Genomic DNA, 23,729 nt, shown 5'->3' on the forward strand with positions numbered 1-23,729 from the left:
AGCCGTGCCCACCCTTCAAATGCTCTGTCTGTCCAATGAAAACGCTGGAGAAAAATTACGTGCATTTTAATTGGCCCGTTTGAATTGGGGGCGTGTCCGTCAGAGCCTCCTCCTCCACTAGGCAGCGCTGGGCTGCTCACACTTCGCTTCGCCGCGTGTTTAGCGGCATTCTTTAATTAAAACAGCGGATACGTTTCATTTTTCCTCTTTATTCTCTGGTTGGCTGAGCCCAGCGCACCCACGTCGGGAACTGGAAGCCAGACAAGCTGGTATCAGCCGCGAGCGCGGCGTGAATATTCCTCCTCTGGTCACACCTCTGCATCCATGAACTAGCCCTCCTGAGCAGGGGGCGTGGCCACGACTTACACGTCTTACTCCGGTTATCCTCTCTCCATGTAGAGTACTGTTTCCAAAAAGGAAAACCGGGGGACCAAAAGGCATGGATTTAAACTGGGTTTTATTTATGACACCATAGATTAATTTGACTGAGGGGATATACCCTTACAAACTTGAAACATACTTACTTTGTATTTTTCTTACTGGTTCTCTCTATACTATCAATAAAAGACTTAAATGCGCTCAAAATTCCTTAATGTAATATTATAAAACTATAACGACAGCGGACATTTACAGCAAGTTTACAGAAAGATTGCTATTGCCATGATTTGGGTAATTAATGAAGCTTGATGAAATGAAGGATATTTTGAGTTATTTTGTGCCTGGGAACTTGAAAACAGCAACACTTAATAAAATTTGAACAGCACGTGAATAGTATCCAAAAAGGGTTTAGAGGTCACATTCATAACATGTGTAGTCCGGATCTCAACCCCAGCAAAAGAGACCTGTCCGTCCCCACCACAAGTCCCTTTTTCGGTCACTGCGCACAACCTTGCGGTGACCTCGTACAATCACCTGTCCATCCCCGCTAGTCACTCCCACTCATATGAATTGCTGCTCTAGTCCATTTCACACCACACAGACGTGGTGTGGGTCGACTCCAAGGTGGATCTGTTCGGATGCCTGACACACCTATTCCTAATTTCCCACACCTAGTTTTTCCCCCAATAATTGTTCTGCCATTCTGCACTCTGCCACTGCCAGCTGATCAGATTTCAATTCATATTATTAAAATAAACAAAATGAATAAAAATTCTTATTTGCATAATTTTCCTAACCTGCCTCGTGTTTTTATTGAAGATTACATGAAAAAGAAAAGACTGCTCATACACTCAACCAGAATGCATTCAGATATTCTGGTATCTTTAATCACTAACTACAAACATTGTCATGATCTACATGAACACAGTCTTAACAGTGCTACAAAGGAAGAAGACAAAAGATCATCAGACAATGAAACTGGGGGACGGCTACATTTACCTTGTGGATCAAGTGATTAGGAACCGTGGTGGAGATGAGGAGGCTAAGTGTGGGTGATATTTGGCTGGTTTAACTAGAAATCTGAGATAGTATAAAGAATATAAATTATCCCTGACATCTTATATACAGGTAAGTCAAGGAACATCAACGGGTCACACTGAAAAACAGACCAACACACACGCACACACACACACACACACACACACACACAGGATATCTGTATCTATTGCCCAAATGAAACAGCTAGGTGATCACACGAGACGTTGTTCATAATAGCACTTTTTCAGCTGTCATACCGGATTGAGTCAAGAACAAAATATAAAAAAAAAAAAAACGAACGATTTCACAGTTTTGTGGTATGTATAAGACCGTAGTCGTGTCCTTATCACGTGCGTTCACACACAGTCCTCCTCGCTGTTGGAAGTGGGGTATATTAGAAGGAAAAGGAAACATAATAATAGAACTAAAATAGAGCGGTGACTTCTCTGCCAACGAACATAAAGCACAGACTCAGTTGTGTTCACTCTAGATCGCTGTAATTCATATTCATATCACAGACAGCTGGAGTCAATTCATAAAACAAATACATTTTGTCATTGCAGGCAATCGACCAACTCTACAATATACAATAAACTTGGTCTCCCCCCCCGCCTCCTCTCCAGTTCAGTAACTAAGCCCAGACCACCCCTCCCCCAGATCCACCAAACAAGCCCCCCAGACTGATGAGGACCGGTGGAAGGTGGCTGGGTGGGTGAGGCGTAAGAAAGGTGCCTGTTGCCCCCAACTACATCAAACTACTGCGTAGAAAGAACCAAAAAAATAATAATTTCACCATATTTAAAGTAACAATATAATAATATTAATAATGATAATAATAATAAAACAAAGGATGAGAAACATTATGACAATGTCATGATTTTGGTGGTTCTCAAAAAAAGAAAACTTCAATCTTCTGAGCTGGAGGAAGTGTCAGAGGTTTTGGGTGCCATGATGACATCATCTAAAATGGCCTCTCGGTCAGAACTCTCATATCCACCGTGCGACAAACTATCGGTGCCGTCCACCTCGAGGGCTCCGGCCTCCATCTTCACCCCGAAATCTGGTGTGATGAAATGATGGGTGGCCGTAAGGCTTCCGCCATCTTCCAGGTCTTCGTCGTTCATCATGTAGGCGCCATCAGAGACCAGCGTCTCCCCCTCCGTCTCCTCGAAGATGGAGTCAGCCAGTTGCACTGGGGTGGCAGTGAAGTAGGAGCGCCTCTTTTTCGTGATGTCTGGATGCTGGGAGAGGAGGCGGTGGAACAGACTGTCTGGCAGGTAGCCCTGGATGGGAGGAAATTTGACACGGAAATGAGACTAATGATATTCGGAATCAGAACAGCGACTTCTGCGAAACACGCGACTCACAGAGCTACGGACTGCTTCAGCCCACTCTGGGCAGACTGCGTGGTCAGGATTCTTCTCCAGATGTTCCCTCAGGTCCTGTAGAGCAGGACTATGCATTCCTGTGTACTGAAAACACATAAAACGGACATTATAATCTTAATAAGGCAAAAAAGGCATCATTTTATGATTGTCTTATTCAGCAAAACACCAAAAACGGTCATGCTCACTGATCACATCAATAGACCTATAAATTCCCAACTACTGACCCACACCAAACAAGAAGATGCCTTTGTGCTTTCTAAAATAAATAATTACGGCACATTATGTACAGAAAATTGCTGTCCCCATCTGTCTGCCATAAATAAAGAGCTGATGAAAAGGTTCCAGCTGCTGCGCCTTACCTTCTTTCCCGTCCTCATGTTGATGACCTTCACCCTCTCGCTGCCATCTAAGGGAACCCCCTTTTCAGGCCTCTTCCTCCTCCTCTTCCTCTTGGTCCTGTTCACCAGCAGCTGAAACAGAGGACGTCAGGTGAGAGAGTGGAGCAGAGGACGGCCCACTACTGCACGGCCCTTCATGCGGGCGCGCTCACCTCCAGCATGTCTCCCTCCACCTCGTAGTCGGGGTTCTCCTTCAGCCAGTTGGGCAGGTCCCTTCGGCGCGGGGCGCGTTCCCCGGTCTGCAGACAGTCATCAGCATCTTCCAGCTGGGGACCGGAGGGAAGTACACCACTGAGGTCGGACGCTTCTATGGTAATTGCAATAACGCGGCGGTGTGTGTGGCCTAGCGTTTAAGGCAGCGGTGGCCTAGCGGTTAAGGAAGTGGCCCCGTAAATCAGAAGGTTGCCGGTTCGAATCCCGATCCGCCAAGGTGCCACTGAGCAAAGCACCGTCCCCACACACTGCTCCCCGGGCACCTGTCATGGCTGCCCACTGCTCACTCAGGGTGATAAATGCAGAGGACAAATTTCACTGTGTGCATCGGGTGCTGTGCTGCTGTGTATCACATGTAACAATCACTTCACTTTATTATTATTATTATTTTGTGTGTGTGTGTGTATGGGGACATGTACCTCTAGGTCTTTGTGCTTCTTACGACTGCTGCCCTCCCCATTGGGCAAAAGCGCTTGTTTGGAGAAGGTTAACTTCAGCCCTTCTTCCTGTGAGGTGGCACATATCCGGTAAAAATAAAAAAAATAAAATGAAGGTGGTAGCGGAGCTCGCAGCCAATGAGAATTCATGGGATTATCAACCCAAACACTGCTGGTTCTGGCCTCACCTTGAGCAGCTTCACCGTGAATTCAGTGTCCTGTCCATCAGCACCGTCTCCGGAGGGAACACTGTTTCCTTTGCGGACAGCTCGCGAGTAGCTCAACTCCTCTCGCAGCGCCTGATCGGGGACCGCGGCAGCGTAAAGATCGGAGATGTAGCGCCGCCCCGAAGGCCAGTGTCCGGAGACTACCAGCGAGCAGAGGTTGTCCAAGCGGTTTATCAGCGCCCGGTCCTGAAGGAGGCAGCGCAAGGTGATCGGCTGACCACAACCTTCCACCGGAAATAACAGTTCGGCATTAAAACGAAAACACGGGGCTGTACCTTCGGCCAGTCTACTCTGAGGGGGTCGCTGACCAACTCGGGAAGTGCTCCATCTTGAGATGGGGTGAAGGACAGCACACTGTTCTCTTCAGGTCCATTGCACATTTTTAGAAAAAAGAAAATAATGTTTGTTTGTTTTTTTTAATTCAAATTCACCTTATATGCAGCGAAACTACCAATGTATCACACACATCATCTCAGTCTCCGGGTTTCTGCAACACCAGGGAGTATAGCACTTAAACACTATACTGTTAATTATAGTTCATTTTCAACAATAATGTTATATAATGAGAAATCTATAAATTTCATAAGATGTTTGACTGTATAATTAATCTGTAAGAACACTGTAAACACCAATAATTTCCTCTAAAATTAGGGAAAAATGCAGTCAAAAAGTTGACCTTATAACCATTGCAAATTCTGTTAGTAATTCTTTGACTAACAATTTCAAATATATTGACTAGTTATTGTTAACATCAAAGTCCAGTAATTACAATTTTTTATGCTAATTTTGCACAACTCTAGTACACACTACAACTGACGTCTGACCTCAACATTATGAATCAACATTAGTATCCAGTTTATCCAAATTCATATCACCATTAATTCATCCTAAAAAATAAAAAAAGGTTAATACGACCTGATAAATTTCCTCTCACCTCCCTCCCTCTCAGCGTCACTGTCCCCGCTGTCATCAGAGCTGCCAGATCGCCGGGACGATGTAGACGAGTCAGAGTCCGAATCAGAGTCGGAATCTGATGCTCCTTCTCCCTTTCTGTTTTCGCCACCACCTTCACTGTTCGTCCAGTCCCAGCCGGCCTGCCCGTGACCTTTGTCCCCAGGATGCGAAAGCGATGTGATGAGGGAGTCTGACTGGCACAAGGACTCCTCCCCCAGCAGGTGTGGTCCCTGCTCCAGCTCTTTCTCTGGTGTCAGGGCAGAGCTGAGGTCCTGGATCTGGGGGAGGGCCGCCGCGGCGGCAGCGGCGGCGGCGGCCTGCTGCTGCTGCTGGAGGAGATAGTCCATATGGGCCTGCTGGAAGGAGAAGTCTGTGTCAGGGAAGATGGAGAGCTCGGTGCGACTGACGCCATGGCGGTCAACGGCCAGCAGCAGCTCCTGGTCGTGCTGAGGAATGCTCCACCACGCAGGGAGCTCAGAACTGGCCGGTGCCAAGGAGAGGCGTTCCTCCAGAGCGGGATGTGGCAGGACGCGCTCCCGCAGGCGGCGCAGCAGGCTGATGCGGTACAGTGTTCGTGAGGCACGCTCCTCTGTGATGGGTGCAAGAGTCTGTGCAACCTCTGATGACTCTGAGGAAATAAAGCAAATCCAGTTATATAAATGTGTCAGATTAAAACAGAACCGCAGTGGTCCATTTAAGGATGATTCACATGGCACAAACAAAACTGGTCTGAAAATGAATCCTACTGCAAAAGATAAAAAGTGCTGAGCCCCATTTTTCCCCTCACTGACCGTTGGTTTGCCACAGTTTGAAATCAAGACGCGTTTTCCGATTAGATCAAATGTCTGTGGTGGGCTGGTCGAGGCCCTGATCTGGATTCCAAAGTTTTAGATAGTGAGCGACTTTTCAGCTTTATAGAGAGCACGCTCTGCACAGTTTATTTAAACAACAAGGGCCTGTGGTGACCTCACTAAGAAAACAGCACCATCTGGTATCAAATTTTGACGTCCCAGTATTCAAATATAACCACATAAATATCGATACAGCAATATATTTTAACACCCTACAAATAACATTAATTGGTTAAGGTCCAGTTATCTAGAAACTTATTTAGAAAAAAAAAAAAAGTTTGGTGTGACTAGGGCCCTTTAACTTTGTGGGAGACCAAAAACTATTATGTTTTTAAACTGGTTCTAGATAGAAAATTTCTAACACTGATATTTGTGTGGCCGCAAAATGGCTGTTTTGTGAACAAACGCTAATGTACTACTCCAACTTCCTGACCTATAACCCATAAACGAGTCAAATGTAATGGCGGATATTCATGGTTGTGCTGAAGCTCTTCATAAATCAACTCCAAGAAATCCTCTGTACGCTTTGAATGGAAAGAGAAAGCGGGTGAACAACAAGATACTCCGGATAAAGTGAAGTGAAAGTGTCATTTGTCATTGTGATACAGAGCACAGTACATGTTGACACAACAAAATGTGTCCTCTGCATTTAACTCTGCATCAGCCGTAATGAGCAGTGGGCAGCCATGAAAGGCACCCGGGGAGCAGTGTGTGGGGACAGTATTTTGCTCCAGGGGACCTCTGGATTTGAACCCACAACCACCACTGCCCCATGCTGTGAGAATGAGAAACAGATGGAAAAACAAGGAGAGTTTTACAGGTGCAAGGGGGTTAAAAGTGGGCCGTTCTCTTCAGATGCAGGCTTTTCAAGAAACTGAATCTATTTGGTTGCAGGGCCTCAGTTGCTACTGGTGGGTGTGGTCTCCTACCTTCTCCCCGAGCAGGGCGCAGGTGGCAGACCTTTCGACACATGGCCATGAAGGAACGGAAGTAGCGGCTCAAGCTCTCATCGGTTTTCCTGTCTAGCCTGGCAAAGGTGCGGAAGCGTGTCCAGTCCAGATCAGCCTCTTCACCCTCGGGGGCACCAGGCTCACTCTTAATGCGCTCCACCCCAAAAGTGGACACCACCCGATAAAAGTCACACTCCTCACGTCGAGTCCACCTGAAAGACCGCAATCGGAGATCAAGCTAAGCAAAGTCTGCATATGATACTGATGTAGACAAAGATGTAATACTTCATCAAGGTTAATTGTAGAAAAAATGTTCCTCATGGAAAAATGTTCCATATGGAAATTATGTACTTCATTATATATTCATTTGTAAATCCAATTTCAATTACTTTTTCCAAATCTTTGTATGTTTATTTCATATTAGAAAAGCTTCCAAGGCCGGGGAAATTCTCTTAAAATGCCATGACTTTTCCAGGTTTTTAATTACCGTAGGAACCCTGCTTTATGAACATTAATTGCATGTGCACAATACAGAAAATTATAGATTGATTCCTGGTCTCACAATCTGTATTATATGTATACAGTATTTGCATTATATGTTGATTTTTAATACCTCCAGAGGGTGAGCAAGTTAATTTCTATTAAGGTTACAGATTTTATCTATGTGGTCTCCAAACTAGACTAAAAAGAAGGCAGGGGAAGAGCAGGAAAGTGCACAAGGTTGTTTTAAACTTTTTTTAAATAAATGGCTGAAAAGTAGAATAATCCACGTTTCATCATATCACAGCTGTTGGCATCATCGGTTCAGAGAGACATTGTGATACCTCTGCTGACGCTCCTGCCGAGCAATCTCCTTCAGCTTGCTGGCCTGTTCACAGCGCCTACGCCTGCGATCGCCCTTCTCCGCAGCCTCCAACTTCAGCTGCTCCCTCCGGTAGCTGCGTTGATAGGCCGTGATGAGGCGTCTCATGCGCGAGGTCAGAGAGGAGCTTGTCGGCCAGTAGAAGGCACCCGCCTGTCCAGAGGATTGACCCTCCGCCATCATGGGGATGGAGCGATCATCTACGCTGATGTCACCATCAAGGTTGACGGACACACCCTGTGGTAGGTCAGGATAAGAACTAGACTGGACCTTTCAGTGCAGAGTGGGCAGGAAATTAAACACAGGATGTCACAGTCAGTCAGTATCTGAGCACCAGCAAGCATTGGGAACAATTAAATGAAATTCATGATCACGTGAATACAGATAACTGCAAAACCCATATGACATTTACTTACTTCTTCAAATAAATCTTTGCCGTGCCGCGTCACAGGCTTGAACTCTGGATCCTCTGAGTATTTATCATCATCACCCCTAAAGCACATGGATGCAGGATGTTCACCAGATCTGCTCTGATGCCAGTAGTGCACTATTCAAAGTCAGACAGTACCACTCACCCATCTCCCAGCTCTGTGTCGGCACACTGCTGCTCCGCTACAATGGCCTGGTCGTCAGGACGACCACATCTCTCCAGAAAGCAGAGTCGGGGGTCGGCACGCATTGTAGTGTACATCTCATAGCCTACCAGGAAGGAATGAACCAACATTTCTTTTTTGTCCACCCATCCATAGTCCCATGGATTCACTGTTTCATGCTACAACGTTTGTGCTTTTTAACGAAAAGGAGTCATTCATTTGAAGAAAAAAAAAAATAAAAACAAAACAAAACACACACACACACCGTGTTTGAAGACCCCGATGAGAAGGGATCGGTCTGCTTCACTGTCCCACCAGCCTGCTGGGTACTCCTGCTGTTCCATTTCTGGAATCCAGATGTCGATGTCCCTGAAACCGAGCATGATACCATTGAGGAAGGGGGCTCGATGCTGGCACGGAACACAAAACTGGATCAAGAGAGTGAAAGTTACCTGGCATCAGCTCCAGCCAGGACCGACTGTGCATGCTCTCCTATGACCTCCTGCCTCAGGTAATACAACATACGAACTCGCAGCAACACCCTGGCAAACACAGAGCATGACATCAGCCTCAAACCCCCACACCAATCAGCAACGAATCACAAAAACACGTTTGTTTCCCATTTTGAATAAGGAAATGCCACCATAGGTCTGTCTGGCTGGCTGGTGAAGACTCACTTGTTGCACTGGTGTTTTAGGTGCTTGCGGTAGCTGTCGTCAAGCAGCAAGGAGTCAGGGTTGTACTTGCGGATCCACTCCACCTTCTGCACATCAAAAGAGCTCTGTGCCTTCACCCGCTTCCCCTTCCGACCACGTGGCACTGGGATGGACAAACCTGGAACATACAGGCTGCGTCTGAGTTTCACCAACAGGAAACGGATGGACATTGGCATGGCCGGCAACAAACTTCGGTACTTTTGTGGTAAACAATGTTAAGCTGTTGGGGAAAATGTCCAGTGTCACTCAGGCAACATTTTCGCTTACAAGCATTTTACGGCATGTCATACAGTGTGTGACTGCGTACGTGACAAATAAAATTGACATGTCATCTGAAATGCTCGGAATCATAATTGCTGGCTAACGTTCTATACTCAATCCTGGCATAAATTTTTTTTTATTTTTGGGTAGTAGCAGAAATCCAATCTCCATCAGGAGTTCTGTGAGTCTCCAGCTATCCAGCAGCCTAATTTCACATCAACGCATTTTCGTTGTTTTGGAATCTGAATACAGGCTGGAATAGAAGCGGACCGGAGACGTACCAGAGTGGTTGAGGAGAGCTTGGGGTTCCCTTCCATTTTCCGGAGGAGTGATGAGTTCCCAGATGAAGCTCTTGATGTTTTCGTCGCCACGGTAATGGAGCAGACAGAAGACCAGGATAACCCTGCATATGGTTTCCACATCCCGCTCGCTGAGGCGACGCTTGCAGCGTGCGTGGGACAGGATGTCGCGCCAGCGTCCCCATCTAGAAAGACAGGACGTACGGCTCAAGCAGGCCACGCTCCACAGTCCAGTGGGACCCTCACAATAACGCGAGGCCCACTTACCCGTACACCAGCAGGTGTTTCTCCACCCGGAAACAGTCGGTGCGCCCGTAACCACTCCCTGAGTGGCGCTCGGAGCGCCGCGAGGCCCTCGCTTGACGGGAATTATGGGGAGGGTACTCCTCGTCACTGTCCAGGTCAGAAAGGTCCGCTGACCCTTCTCCCCTGAGGCTGGAGAACTGCCGGGTCTGTTTCCTCACCCGGGGAGTGTCGATCACCAGTGTGTTCTGCGGACAGAGGGATCGTGGTTAGGGGAGGAGTCACAGGTTCACTCCACCTGGAGGATGGAAAATAAAAGTTTAATTACCTTCCTGTTGATTGAGTCAAAATCAATATCTGCTTTCTTTGCCCATTTCTGCCAGAACTCAGGATCATCCAAGGCAATATCGGTGCGGTTTTCTGATGCCACAAAGCTGGCCTTGGAGAAGGTGGAGCCTTTTCCCTCACTTTCGATGGTAATGGTTGTGGCTCTCCTCTGCAGAATCTGATCAATATCTTCCTCACAGAAGCGGCTGCCCTCGTCGTTCTCGTCCATGATGGCGGCATACGCACCCTTCCGCAGCAGGTCCTCAATCTCCTTCTTTGAGAACTGCTGGATCTGAAATAATCAAGAGGATCACAAAAGAAGAGCATGAAGGCACATGGGATAAAAATACATTAAGAATCAACATTTTTGCTAAAAGAAGTTCCATGACTTTTCAACTACTCAGAGACTAATTTTCATGACCATATGTTTGCTGAACATTTTGTGATCTATATATATTTAAATCACCATAACAACCCTGTGCAAGTGATTATTGGTATTCCCTGCCATAGTGCACATCATACTGGTGATAATGATAATATAGGGTGGTAATAGCCTAGTGGGTAACACACTCGCCTATGAACCAGAAGACCCAGGTTCGAACCCCACCTACTAACATAACCTTAACCTTAAGTTGCTCCAGGGGGGGACTGTCCCTGTAACTACTGATTGTAAATCGCTCTGGATAAGGGCGTCTGATAAACGTTGTAAATAACGTGCTATGCAATAATTGTAATAATTGTTCACTAGCATAAGGTAAAGCAGTCATGATTTCCACAAATAGATAAAACAAGAAAAAATGTTTGGTAGTTATCAGTCTCTCGAGGAAAAGAAACTACATATCTTTTGGTCTGTTGTGTAATTTTGTGGCTCCCACAACAATTATTAATGATGTTAATCATTATAAAAACAGATCTTAACATAGAAGCCCAATGCTGCACTGATCTTATGCATGCCATTTCCTCTCACTCATTAATAAATCACATACACTATTAGAGATTGTGTTAATAGTTTTACTTTTTTTTTTTTTTTTTTTTTTTTTACACCCCGAAGACATTGACCTTACGATAGACCCATGCCCACTTAGCAGCAATTCAAAACTAATGCCCATAATGTCTAATTTCATTTAAAAACATCAATACTTTCAAAATAATATAAAAAAAAATGTTAAACATCAATCTGTATAGACTGGCATACAGGGTAAAGATGAATTAATTCAGCCAGTCACCAACTGCTGAGAAGAGCCTTACCCCATTGACGCTGCCCTCCTTTCCTGCACTCATGCTTTGCAGCACAGCACGATCCAGACCAAGTTTGAGACTGGCCTTGTCCAGCATCTCTCGCTCATATGAGTTGCGAGTGATGAGCCGATATACCTTCACCGCTTTGGACTGGCCGATTCGGTGACAGCGTGCCTGAGCCTGCAGACCAAGGTTTCAGTGATCATGGATACCAGCCATATTACTGAGGAACTGTGTGCTGGCAGGGCGCTGACTGGTACCAACCTGCAGGTCGTTCTGGGGATTCCAGTCAGAGTCAAAGATGACACAGGTATCAGCGGCTGTCAGGTTGATTCCAAGCCCTCCAGCTCGTGTGCACAGCAGAAACACGAAGCGGTCAGAGTCTGGTTTGCTGAAGCGGTCGATGGCTGCCTGGCGCAGGTTTCCACGAACTCGGCCGTCAATGCGTTCATACAGATATCTGAAACACACCATGCTTCTGAACAACTGCCTTTGCCTTCAAAGGCTCCTGGAAATACCAGCAGAACATCTAAACACATATTAATGAATTTCCAAGAGCAATATTCTGAAGCTACAGAAAACGGTGGAAAATCAGCTCCATTAGAAGCATAAACTGGCAATAAACTCTGTTCTCATTTAGATGATGGTCATGTGCGGAGTCAGTAGAATGTAGTTCATACCTCTTGTGAATGAGGTAGTCCTCCAGGATATCGAGGCAGCGCACCATCTGCGAGAAGATCAGCACCTTGTGTCCACCTGCCTTCAGACGTGGCAGCAGTTTGTCCAGTAAGACCAGCTTCCCTGCGGAGCGCACCAGGGCCTGCAGATGGAAGTCGGGGGCTAAGGGATCATACACCTCCCTCAGCTCAGACACTATCTTCTCCTCCGCTCCTGGGCAGAACAAGAAGAAGAGCGAGAGAGAGGAGGAAAAAAAAAAATAAAATAAAGTAAAATTCAGACAGCACAAAATAAAACCGGTAAAGACTGTTAGCTTGAGTTCAACCATTTAGTCTTCGAGTCGGACCAAAAAAATTGGAAACGCAATTTGCAGGCAATTTGATAATCATCAAATCTAAATTCATTGTCCGACCATGTGGCTGGCTGTGGTCACACGTACAGCAGGTCACGTCATTGCTCAACTCACGAGTCCACCCAGGGAACATGACAACACAGTCAACTTACTTTTCAAATAAACCCAACTGATAGGCTGCTGTTTGGTAATTTACATAGATGTGATTGGCCAGCAGGTTCCACTGATACAAATTTGATTTTCATTTGCTATGGCATGCATCACACATGAAAATTAAAATGTATTTCTTTTTTGACAGGCCCAGGATCACACCCCATTCAAACAGCAATAGTCAAAGGTCATGAAACTGTTTTGTCCTGACCAGTGGGGGAATAACAAAAACTTTCAATAACAACACTGGGTGAAAGTGGAGGGCAGAAATGACAGGAGACCTGTAATGAGGTATGGGTGGTTGCAGCATTTCCGCAGCTCCATCATGGTGTTGAGCAGATTGGGAACATTGCTGTTTTGAGAAGCTCCCAGGCTGAGGAAGCTGAAATTCCTCTCCAGGATCGCTCTGTAGTACTTCTTCTGTACATCAGTCAGCTCCACCTGCCAACCACAAGAGCAAGTTCAGCCCTGCGGTACGACTGTTCTAGACGTGTAACTGCCGATTAACCCACTGAGGGTCATTAGGCACCTTGAAGGTGCTCTGACATGTCTCCACAGATTCATATATTTAAACTTTACATATTTTCATTCATTAGTAGCAGGTTATTTGTGGTGTCCCAGCAGGTAGGGAAGCAGACCGGTAATCGGATTGTTGTGTTCCTAAACCACCATGGAGCCACTGAGGTCCCCTTGAGCAAGGTACCCCACACACTTCTCCACAGGCGCCTTTTTCATGGCTGCCCACTGCTCACCGAGGGTGATCGTTAAAAGCAGACGACACAGTTAGTTGTGTCGCCGTGTGCTGTAGTGTTTCACAATGACAATCACTTCACTTATTAACATTAACACAAGGACTGTCAATTATTTCCATATACTAAGAACCAGAATTTGTCCACACACACCTCAATGATTGTTTCCTGTTTTGGAGCAAGGTTCTTCTCCACATCTTCTTTAAGCCTCCGAAGCATCATTGGTTTGAGAATAGCCTGCAGCTTTTGCACCTGAAAGACCATTGAAACGTATTAAGAAAGGTGCCACTCAAACTGTTCGCTGCATTAATACATTTCAACATCCATCCATGAATGAATGGTTGCTTCTCTTCACCTGCTCCTCAGTTTTGAGGTCACCAAACTCGCGCAGGAACTCTGTCTCTGAGGGGAACTGTGAAGGCTCCAGGAAGTGCAGCAGACTGAAGAGCTCCTCCACCGTATTCTGCAGAGGGGTTCCAGTCAGCAGAACTTTATGCTCCTGAAAGAGAGCAAGCAGTGTATTGGGACACAGCTTCCTGCCTGGCGGAATCAAGGTTGCCACACTAGAGCCTCACCGGATCGAGCATCTTCAGGCTGTCCAGCAGCTTGCAGTTCCTGTTCTTCAGCCGGTGAGCCTCATCAATGATGACACAGCGCCACGAAATCTCACGCAACTCCGGGCAATCAGAGAGAATCATCTCAAATGTAGTAATCAGAGCATCAAACTTGTATGCACCAGGAATTAGGTGCTCCTGCAGAGCAAAAAAAAAAAAATGGTGGATCAAACAGTCTGCTAAAAATAGGTCTGAAAAACGTCTTCAGAGATTTTCACATTTTGACACTAAAAATTTACCTGATGAGACCAAAACACACATTTATTCAGTCTCTGTCACACCAACACCAACCTTTTCATCTTTGCAGTACATCTCGTACTGCTGAATCATCTGTCTGCTGGCCAGGCTGCCGTGGTAAACTATCGCGTTCATGTCTGTCCAGGTGGCAAACTCGCGCTCCCAGTTCGTGATTGTGGAGAGCGGGGCGATAATCAGGAAGGGACCCTGCACTCCAGCTGCGAACACTTCCGAGAGCAGAGCTATGGACTGGATGGTCTTCCCCAGACCCATCTCATCGGCCAAGATACAGTTCTGCCTGCGAGGGCGACAGCAGCACAAAAACAGTGTTGAGGGGGTGAAGAACCCCACCAGTCGAAATGAACCTCAGACGTGGACTATTCTGCATAGAACATAATCGATTACGATTTGTTTGTAACATTTGTCGGGATTTCGAAAGCACAGTAGCCAAAACGCTGGTGCTGAACGCCTGTGTGGACGCTTTGATTTGCTCAAATGATGCACTGATAATCGTAGAGTCATGGCAACTGGACTTTCTTTCTTTAGAGGTCTTCTACCTCTAAAGAAAGTCCAGTTGCCATGACTCAACTCTCAGACAAATTCACCTGGATGACTGAGAATCTTCACAGAAACTGATAATCGTAATCGAATTGTGAAGGTTAACACCTCTACTAGACACCCAAGCAAGAACAGCACTTTATGACTGGCAGTGGCACCAGCACGTACCTGTTGTACCAGTTGAAGAGAAGCCAGTTGACTCCCTCTAGCTGGTATTCCCTCAAAGTATTTCCACTGCGGTATTCTCTGGACTGTTCCAGCTTCCTCCATGAGCTCGCTGGGGGACGGGTCTGAGGAGGAGGTGGTGGAGTTTAGTGTTGCAACAGAGAAATGCGCCATTCTACAAAAACCCCGGGCCTGTGAACACTTACAGTCCTCTTAAGGCGGGGCTGCCGCCCCTGTATCTTCTTAAACTCTTCCACCTTTCCCTCATCCACATCCTCCTTAAGTTCCCAGGTGGCATCTTCATACGGCAAAGAGCACCATTTTACCAGGTAATACACCACCGCCTAGACAGAGGACGAGAGAGTGAAAAATCTGTTCTTTTATTCAACGAAAGTGAAAAACAACTTTACACAGATAAAAGCCTGATTTAGAAACCCTGATCTAAAGCTGGCTGTAATCACAACAAACCTCGCCATTATCTTTATCCACGCTGTGGGACTCGTCTAAAATCCGGTCAACCTCAACATAGTCAGGGTTAAACGGCTCCTCGTCCTAAAAAAAAAACACGAAGAGTCAGAGAGGCATTGAAATTTATCAGTGAGATCTGGTACGGGGAGGGGGTGTCAGTACTTACTTCATGGAATAAGCGTCTCATCTGGGCTTGTTTGGTTTTGAATCGTTTAAGTTTCTGGTGGATTCTCTTATCTCTCTGCAGCTGTTCTAGGGTTGCCCACTCACAGTGCATGTAGGAGCTGATGGAAAATCACACACAAACCGATAAACTGATGTTATGCGCCACATGTCAGTATTAAAGAGAATTAAAGGGATTGATACATACTAGTTTTTGTACTTGACAAAGAATTCTTCCACACTGTCGTAGTAACCCGCTGAAACCTATGGGAGATATTCTATTCAGTCACATGATCAGCATTCTTTTCCAAGTACTTTCCCAAGTATTTTCTGGCACCGTTACCTCTTTCTTTGTTAGCCGCATAGACAAAATCTTATCTACAATCGCTGCATCCTCTTCACTGGGGTTCTCCTGCAGATCACACATTGAACACAACTGAGCTACAATTCTTAGGGGATTGGGGGGGGGACCCACCACCACAAGGATGTCACAATCATCTCACCACAAAGAACTGCATGCTGGGAAGGCCATCTCCATCCAAGACAGGTTCTGGATGCAGCTCGCCTGGATGGTAGCTGGAGGCCGGCACAGTCATTGTGGTCACATCAACATCTTCTTCAGCCTCATCTTCATCGTCAGTAATCTTGATGTCCAGGTCCTCAGTGTACTTCTTCCTCTTCACCTGGCGATTTGAACGCCTCTTCTGTTTCAAGGAACAAAGGCAATAATCCATCTTAAATGCATTTACTAGAAGTTAAATATGGTGATTGAATACAAGTTACATTTACAGGTTAAAATTTGTAAAAAAAATAAAATGATAAAAACTTTTAACAGGTAGTCAAACAGAAAAAGGTGCTAAAATTTCACAGTATACCTATAATAAACTAAAGTGACTCGTAATGCATGAGGTCTGGTGGGCTGTTATTGGCATTAACGTGCGAGACTTATCGGGCGATAACAAAAAATATCACCGTTAATCTATTCACAAAGTTGGGTTGGGAGCTGGGTCTATACTATGCAAGCTATTGTGCCGGAGTTAAATGGCTACACCAGATTTATAAGTATATTTCTTCTTTCTTGTATCTTTTAGTTTCTTATTTTCTAAAGACTTATTGTTTTTGAGACCCGGTTCAGGTCTCTTGGACACATGGTGTGAGTTGTGAGAGGTGCGTGGGGTTTGTGTGCAAAGAGTTTTTTTTTTTTTCATTTTAATTTATGTACATATTAGGAATATTTTGCATGTGTGTTATTTTGTGAATATTTTTTTTATGTTCTTTTAATACTGTATATTGTAGAGAGAGGTGCAGAAAGACGCGATGTGTGACGTGACCTTGATTTTTGTACAGAATACACTTTGCACAGAAAATCTCTTGGGTGTCAGCTCATCATTTGTGGTTCAAGAAATTAAATCAAAAAGTTACACAACGCTGAAGAAGAACCGCTACACTATGATGACTTTCACCTTGATATTTTAGCACGGATGTATACCTAGCCGAATTGCACTGTAGGGGGCGAGAACGAGTCTTCGAACTGAAATTACCACATCAAACGTGACGTGGTAACATGGATGCAGCTATTTAACTGAATAAACAGTTGGTAAACACAAGTACATCTTATTGAACGATTTATTTTCATCACCAATTATCATAGTAGAACAGCTTTCTCAAGCAGTTTGTGATGCATTTTGGAACCAGGAAATGAGCCCCTGGATTACTCTAGATTAATTCCAAGATTACAGTGAGATTAATATAGATTAAGAAAATTAATCTATGCCCACCTCTAGGCAGAATCAAACACCAGAGTAGGGATGTGAGGATTCATCCTAAATATTGATACCATTGATGCATAGTTGGTATCACTATTGGATCGATACTAGATACAATGGTGTTGATATTTTCTTCTATATCCATACCGTTCCAACTGGAAGTAAACGTATCGGTAGAAATACTGCTTCTCACAAAACAACGTGACTTCATTGAAAGGGGCGGGCGAGCACCAACCCCAGCCAAGCCTTAAAATAATTGTTCAAAGCAGTGTTTAAGACATCAATTGTGATTGGAGCATGCCAACCCAGTCCAGGTATCTACAGTGCCATTATTCCACTACCACTTTGTTTGTTGGAACCTCATCATTTGAGTTCTAGCTGCTTCACCGGGGCCATCCCAGACGATCGATCCCAATAAAATGAAGTGAAGTGATTGTCACATGTGATACACGGTTTTCTTTTGTACAAAAAAAGGAAGCATACATGGCATTCCTCAAACTTCCTCATCCGTACTTTTGCCAATTTTTTCTTCTTCAAGGACAAATACTCATTCAACAGCCACTGCTAGATACCACTGTACTCATAGACTCACTATCCTTAACCGCGTAGTCCTGTTCCTCAGGTTCGTGGCTCCCGAAGTCCATCATGGACACTCGCTTCACCAACAATAAAGTTATAGCTGATTAGTGTATGCGTTTCTCCCTCTGAATGATGTGATCCCTTCTGTGTGGGATTTGCAGAGTGTCTTTCGTACAAAAGAAAACCGAGGGCACGCAGAATGACCCACCTGCAACAAGTCATCCTCCAGAGCTCTGGGGGAGGCCGGAGGGCTGAGCTCTCCATCAGAGTGATCAGAGGAGCCGTTCCGCTTTCTCTTCCTTCCACTCACCAGGGTTATTGTGCTGTGAGGAGGACACGAGGGACCATTAGTTGGTGCTCACTGATGAAAGAGAACAAAGCGGAGATCCAGGGTGGGACTTACTTGGTCTTTGTTTTGCATTTGCTTTTACTTCCTGCTGAAGCTGCTATCCCAGCAGCACCTACGCCACCTGCCTTGGCTTTGCCCTTCTTGTCTCCTCCGGCTCCGCCTTTCCCAACCGCACCTAACACAGGGCTCTTCTTTTTGCTGCCCCCTCCTCCACTTCCTGATCCCTTTTTCTTGGACCCGGCTGCAGGGCTGGCCGCAGCGCCGTCAAAGTCGGCGGAGGCGTGGCCAGCGGGCAGCTCATCCTGATTGAGAACACGTGGAATGTTTCGCTCGCCGCGAGCTTTGGCACGGGCGATGGCCTCTGCCACAATGCGGTTAGCCTTCTCTTGTTTGCACAGGGTTTCCACACGACGTAGGGGTTCCTGTGCCTTGGCCAAACGCACGGTGGGCGTGGCTGTGGTAGAGGTAGTTGTGCAGGCGGCAGCGCCAGCAGCTGAAGTGTTGATGACCTTCACAACAGAGACAGTGCCGCCTGCTGATGATGCCACACTAGTCTAGAATAAAGTGAGGGTTAATAAACAACTAAGGGAATATTAAAATTTTAAATTTGCAAAATAAAAACATTAAAACAGTCCAATACTTGCTTTTCATGCTCACAAAAATGAAACAAAACACTTATTTTTCTTCACATACTATAACAGCACGACAGGGTTGTTTGGTACCTGGGGTTGCAGAAGCAACTTGAGAGGCACTGCCAGCCTCTGTCCACCCTGTCCCTGCGAGATCTGCACCACTTGAGGACTCCCAGTGGCAGGGGCTCCAGAAACCAACTGAAACTGCAAGGTGGCATTATCAAAAACACTGCCCCCTGTTGACCACATCAGGTGACAATCTAGAGAGTCACTCAAACGAAAAGCACAGTACAACTACAATTAACTTGAAGTTGAAAATAAATATTGCAGCCCATTTTCAATATAAAAATACATAACATTTGCAGAAAATGGCAAATTTTGAATTGTGTAGCTTTGTCAGACATCAATAGTGACCGGGAGATGATCTGGTTGCTTTTAAAACGACGATACTCTGCAAACGTAAAATAAAACGTATTCAGACCGACATTCTGCTGAAATTGTAGTGGTAGGAGCGTAGTGGGTAACACGTTCGTCTATGAACCAGAAGTCCCAGGTTCAAACTCCACTTTCTACCATTGTGTCCCTGAGCAAGACACTTAACTCTAAGTTGCTCCAGGGGGGGACTGTCCCTGTCACTACTGATTGTAAGTCGCTCTGGATAAGGGCGTCTGATAAATGCTGTAAATGTAAATGTAAAGGAATTGAAATCCCAACAGTGAATGTTGTATCACCTTTTGTGTGGTTAAATGTTTGGTTGCATTCTGTCCAGACGCAGCGACTGGATTGAGGATGCGGCAGAAGCGTGTTACTCCCGTGTTTGCAATAGGTAATTTTAATCTGCTGCATGCTTAAAATGCATCTCAAGGATTAATGTGTTACTTTGACCAAATGGTTAGCGCCCAAATAAAAAAAAATAAGTAAATAAACACCAACCTTGGCACCTTGTTGGTTCGGCTGCTGCTGGACCTGTAGCTGGATGGTGAGCACTTTGGGCTGTGCCCCCGTCTGCCCAGCCCGAGCCTGCGTGAGCGCCGCCAATTGGCCACCCTGCAAAACCAGCTTGCCCGGCAGAGATCCCAACACCAGCCTGGGCTGCTGCTCCGAGCCTGCGGTCCCTCCACCGGCAACGGCCACCGTGCCGGCCTGGGGAGCGGCACACTGAGACGGCTGCTGCAGCACCAGTGTTATTCTCTTCGCTTCTCCCTGATAAAATGGAACAAGAAAAGTTCATCAAATGATTCTACTGGGGCATGAGGTTAACCAGCATCTCATAACCTGAGGTGCGGTTGAATTTTCTAAGAGCAGGCAGTTTCACCGGACTTTCCTGGCACTACAGACACAGCGGAGGAGCATTCAATGAGGTCTTCTGGTTTTTCCAGAAATAAAAAGACACGTGAAGCGGCTGCTGCTTGTTATCCGCATCTTGGAGAGGAGGAACTACCCAGACCGGCCCTTTCTGTTGGAGTTCTGACCCCCAGAAAAGTTTTTTTTAAAAAGGCCTTTACTGGCAGATCTCACACCCCCGAACTTGCACACTTTGGACAACTTAAGCAGTCACTCCTAATACTGCTTGTAAACCGGACCTCTGCAATAAACGCATGGCCACGCCCACTAGCAAAGTAAACATGCATGTACACCATCAGTGCCATAATTTGAGTATTAGGGCATCGCAAACTAGTTAATGGCATTTACGAGAACTCTTCACATGCTATGTCAAAACCTGAGAGAGTTTTATTTTTTTTTTACTATATCCATTACAAACACATTTAAAAGCAACAAATATCGTAATATTATAATCTAAGTCTAACAGTCTGCTGTGACACCCAATACTTTTACCTCCATGCAGTAGGGCAGGGCCGATAAAAACAAATCCTGCTTGATCTGAAGCGGTTGGTTGAGTTTTCGATTAAAAGCGTAACTTCGTTAACATAGCAGCTGCCCTGAGCGCAGCGAAAACTTACCTGCTGTGGGACCGTGGACAGTGTGACCCCTTGTGGCCGGACTGCAGCTGTGCCCCCTGCCGTTGTAACCACCTGCGTCTGTGTGTGGAGCGGCGACTGCAACGATACCTGCACCTGCTGCTGCGGCTGTAGCGACACCTGCGGCTGCAGCGACACCTGCACCTGCTGCTGCAGCGACACTGGGGCCTGGGTCTGCTGCTGCAGCGTCACTTGCGCCTGTGGCTGCGGCTGCAGCATGACCTGCGGCTGCGCCTGAAGTGATATTTGCGGCTGCACCTGCGCCGCCTGTCCCGGCGCCTGAAGCTGCATCTGCGCCTGTGGTACCGAAGTCAGCAGCACCTGCTTTACTGGCCCGTTGGCTGTCTGCACCAGCCTCTGCACCCCAGTCCCAACTTTCACCTGCCCCTGCGCCGGAGACGCCGCATTCAACACGGTCCCTCCGGAAACAATGGACATGCCCGACCTGAGGGGCGTTCCAGTCAACACCCGCGCGATGGTAACCTTCCCTGTGGGCGACCCGGTGACTCCCTGTAGCACCTGTGTCTGTCCCTGGGGGCCTTTCAGAATCACTATCTTAGGGCCACCCTGCCCTGCTGCCTGTGTCACCGCAGCGAGCTGCTGCACGGAAGCCTGGGTGCCAGACACAGGAACGGCCAACGAGGGGTTGAGAAGTACAGTGGCCGAGCCGCCGCCACCAGCCATGGACAGAGGTGTCTGGGAAAGAGCCTGCACCGATACGGGCCCCGCAGCCACTGGAAGAGCTTGTGTCAGGGAGACTTGTTGAGGCTGAATGGGGACCGGCAGAGCAGAGACAGCAGTTGGGTCAATAAGGCCCTCCACGCCGGCGTCAACCAGGGAGTCTGAGACGGGGTCCACCTGGCCAAGGGCCAACTTGAGCGCCTCTTCAACCGGGTCGGAGGACCCGTGGGAGAAGGCGTCCTCCGAGAGCGCATCCAGGTTGAACAGCGGGGTGTCATCAAAGAGCTCCATGATGGGGTCAGCCATGGCGCCCAGTTACAGCAGGGACGCCCCTGACCGAGCCGGCCAAAGTGGCCCGAAAGGAAACTGCAGAACAAAATAAATATATAAATAAATAGAAACCACACGCAGACAACTATGAACACGTTTCATAAATGGGTCTGTCCAATATTGGATGGCAATAATTTTAACATAAATATATATCTTTTTTTTTATTATACATTTTTAGAGCATTTATTAGACTCCCTTATCCAGAGCAAATTACAATCAGTAGTTACAGGGACAGTCCCCCCCTGGAGACACTCAGGGTTAAGGGTCTTGCTCAGGGACACAATGGTAGTAAGTGGGATTTGAACCTGGGTCTTCCGGTTCATAGGCGAGTGTGTTACTTGCTAGGCTACTACCACAGCACCTGATTTAAAAGTCTTTCTTGTGGCCTTGCATACATCATGTAACTCCCGAATGATGAATGAATGGAATAGGGGTGGGATTATGGTAATTTGGTCAATTTAAAGCAACACGTTTTGCTCTACTTTTTTGTGACGCCACCAAAACGTCGCTCACCTGCACGGCGCGCCGAGGCCTGGAGCGTTGAGAAGGGGGAGACCTAGCTGCGGTGCGTGTTTCTCGCTCCTGCGTGGGAAGCCAAGGTGGGGGCATCCATCAACGTGTCCGTTCCTGGGAAGAGGACGGGAGACAACAGGTTGTGGTTGAAGCAACTTTTACTCGGTGTTCCGTTCACCGCGGACCCGGAGCCGGACGGCTGGCCGAAAAGGTGCTGCGGGGAGAACCAATTCCACACGGCCGGTGGGTGAACAAGAGCTCCCGCTGCCAACGTCAACTCGGCTATCTAGCGGCGGCTGGCGCGGGGTCTCTTCCAGAAAACCCCCCTCCTCCATCTCCTCATCCTCATCATCATCACCACCACCACCACCACCACCAATCTCCTCCTCCTCCTCCTCCTCAACAACAAACCGGACCAAACCAAAGCAACGTGCTACCAAACCCCGCCGCCACAACTCCTGCCGACCCCGGCAAGGCCCGCGCCTTTCTCCCCCGCTGCGGCCATTTTTTCCGCTCAAATAACCGCCGAGCGCGGCCGCATCCGTCGCCGCGGCGCTCGCCATCGCGATTTCGGCCGAACTAAATGTACCTTTGCGTCGCCACACATGGCTTTCTCCGTCTCACAACACCGCACGGCTACAGGAAACGGCCAGCGGAGAGCAGGAACTAACACCAACCCGAGCGTCGGAAGCGTTGCCCTCCGGGCTCATCCGCTCCGCGCCCATTGGTCGGCGGCCGCGTAGCCGGCAGGATCGCGCCCGTCGATTGGCGGAGGAGGCTGTCCGTCACGGCGCGCCGCTCCGCGACTGGGCGGGAGACGGCAATGGAGATCGGTCGCGCAGCTAGTTCGGTTGTCATTGTAATAAATGCGGCCTAGTTGATCATTCAGGGCTTTCGCTTTTAGATATTTTCTGGTGACGCATAAAAACAACATTTTATCAGCGGCCCGTTCGTTTCTCGTTTCTACAGAAAAGGGCAGTGTTTAATATAAAATAAAAGACAAAACGTGCTGTGTATATATATATGTTTTATTCCATCAGACTTCTCTTGCACTTTCTGTTTCTGAGAATAATCGTATAGTTGACTAGAAAAGGCCTGAATTTGATCATTTAACACAGAGCCCGTTATCGGTCAGGTGCACTCCTCGCTGACCGCTAGAGGTGTGAATGCACATGCATTTCTATATATATTTTAAAATATATAATATATTTGTATTTCCCCCGCTTTTGCGATATTGAAGGGGAGCGGGGGGTGTACTGTTTCCACCTGCTCCTGAAACAGTATTATTATCCCGTGTTATTTCACGTCGCTGGCCTGCAGCGAAGCGCCGACGGCGCGGGAGCGGGCGCGCGCACACGGGAGCGCGCCATCTGCCCGCGCGCCGCCGACTGGG

The 23,729-nt window shown here is 47.0% G+C and overlaps 1 protein-coding gene across 1 annotated transcript; it reads right to left on the reverse strand.

The window, feature by feature from the left end:
• Positions 1–1,239: 1,239 nt before the first annotated feature.
• Positions 1,240–23,044, reverse strand: chd8 (chromodomain helicase DNA binding protein 8). The gene is made up of 40 exons (XM_028976824.1): positions 22,926–23,044; positions 22,337–22,450; positions 20,795–21,859; positions 19,767–20,036; positions 18,924–19,037; positions 18,256–18,755; positions 18,061–18,175; positions 16,011–16,211; positions 15,851–15,919; positions 15,716–15,771; positions 15,512–15,629; positions 15,346–15,429; positions 15,084–15,221; positions 14,881–15,002; positions 14,209–14,452; positions 13,879–14,055; positions 13,659–13,802; positions 13,457–13,555; positions 12,836–12,995; positions 12,055–12,265; positions 11,639–11,834; positions 11,384–11,554; positions 10,137–10,427; positions 9,833–10,056; positions 9,548–9,750; positions 8,967–9,123; positions 8,742–8,831; positions 8,555–8,658; positions 8,272–8,395; positions 8,113–8,188; positions 7,659–7,966; positions 6,814–7,046; positions 5,014–5,661; positions 4,355–4,440; positions 4,041–4,265; positions 3,835–3,921; positions 3,355–3,468; positions 3,164–3,274; positions 2,784–2,888; positions 1,240–2,699 (listed from the first exon to the last, which is right to left on the reverse strand). The coding sequence occupies exons 3-40, from the start codon at positions 21,797–21,799 to the stop codon at positions 2,322–2,324; spliced, it is 7,758 nt and encodes a 2,585-aa protein (XP_028832657.1). The 5' UTR covers positions 21,800–21,859; positions 22,337–22,450; positions 22,926–23,044; the 3' UTR covers positions 1,240–2,321.
• Between the last annotated feature and the right edge of the window lie 685 nt (positions 23,045–23,729).

Source organism: Denticeps clupeoides, chromosome 4 (assembly GCF_900700375.1).
Source record: "Denticeps clupeoides chromosome 4, fDenClu1.1, whole genome shotgun sequence".
Classification (NCBI taxonomy): Eukaryota; Metazoa; Chordata; class Actinopteri; order Clupeiformes; family Denticipitidae; genus Denticeps; species Denticeps clupeoides.

Coding starts and splice junctions, on each gene's coding strand:
- chd8 (XM_028976824.1), bottom strand. CDS start 21,799: ATGGCTGACCCCATCATGGAGCTCTTTGATGACACCCCGCTGTTCAAC. Junction 19,038..19,766: donor CGAACCAACAAGGTGCCAAG/GTTGGTGTTTAT, acceptor GCCACCTTGCAG/TTTCAGTTGGTTTCTGGAGC. Junction 11,835..12,054: donor GACTACCTCATTCACAAGAG/GTATGAACTACA, acceptor GGTGTGTTTCAG/ATATCTGTATGAACGCATTG.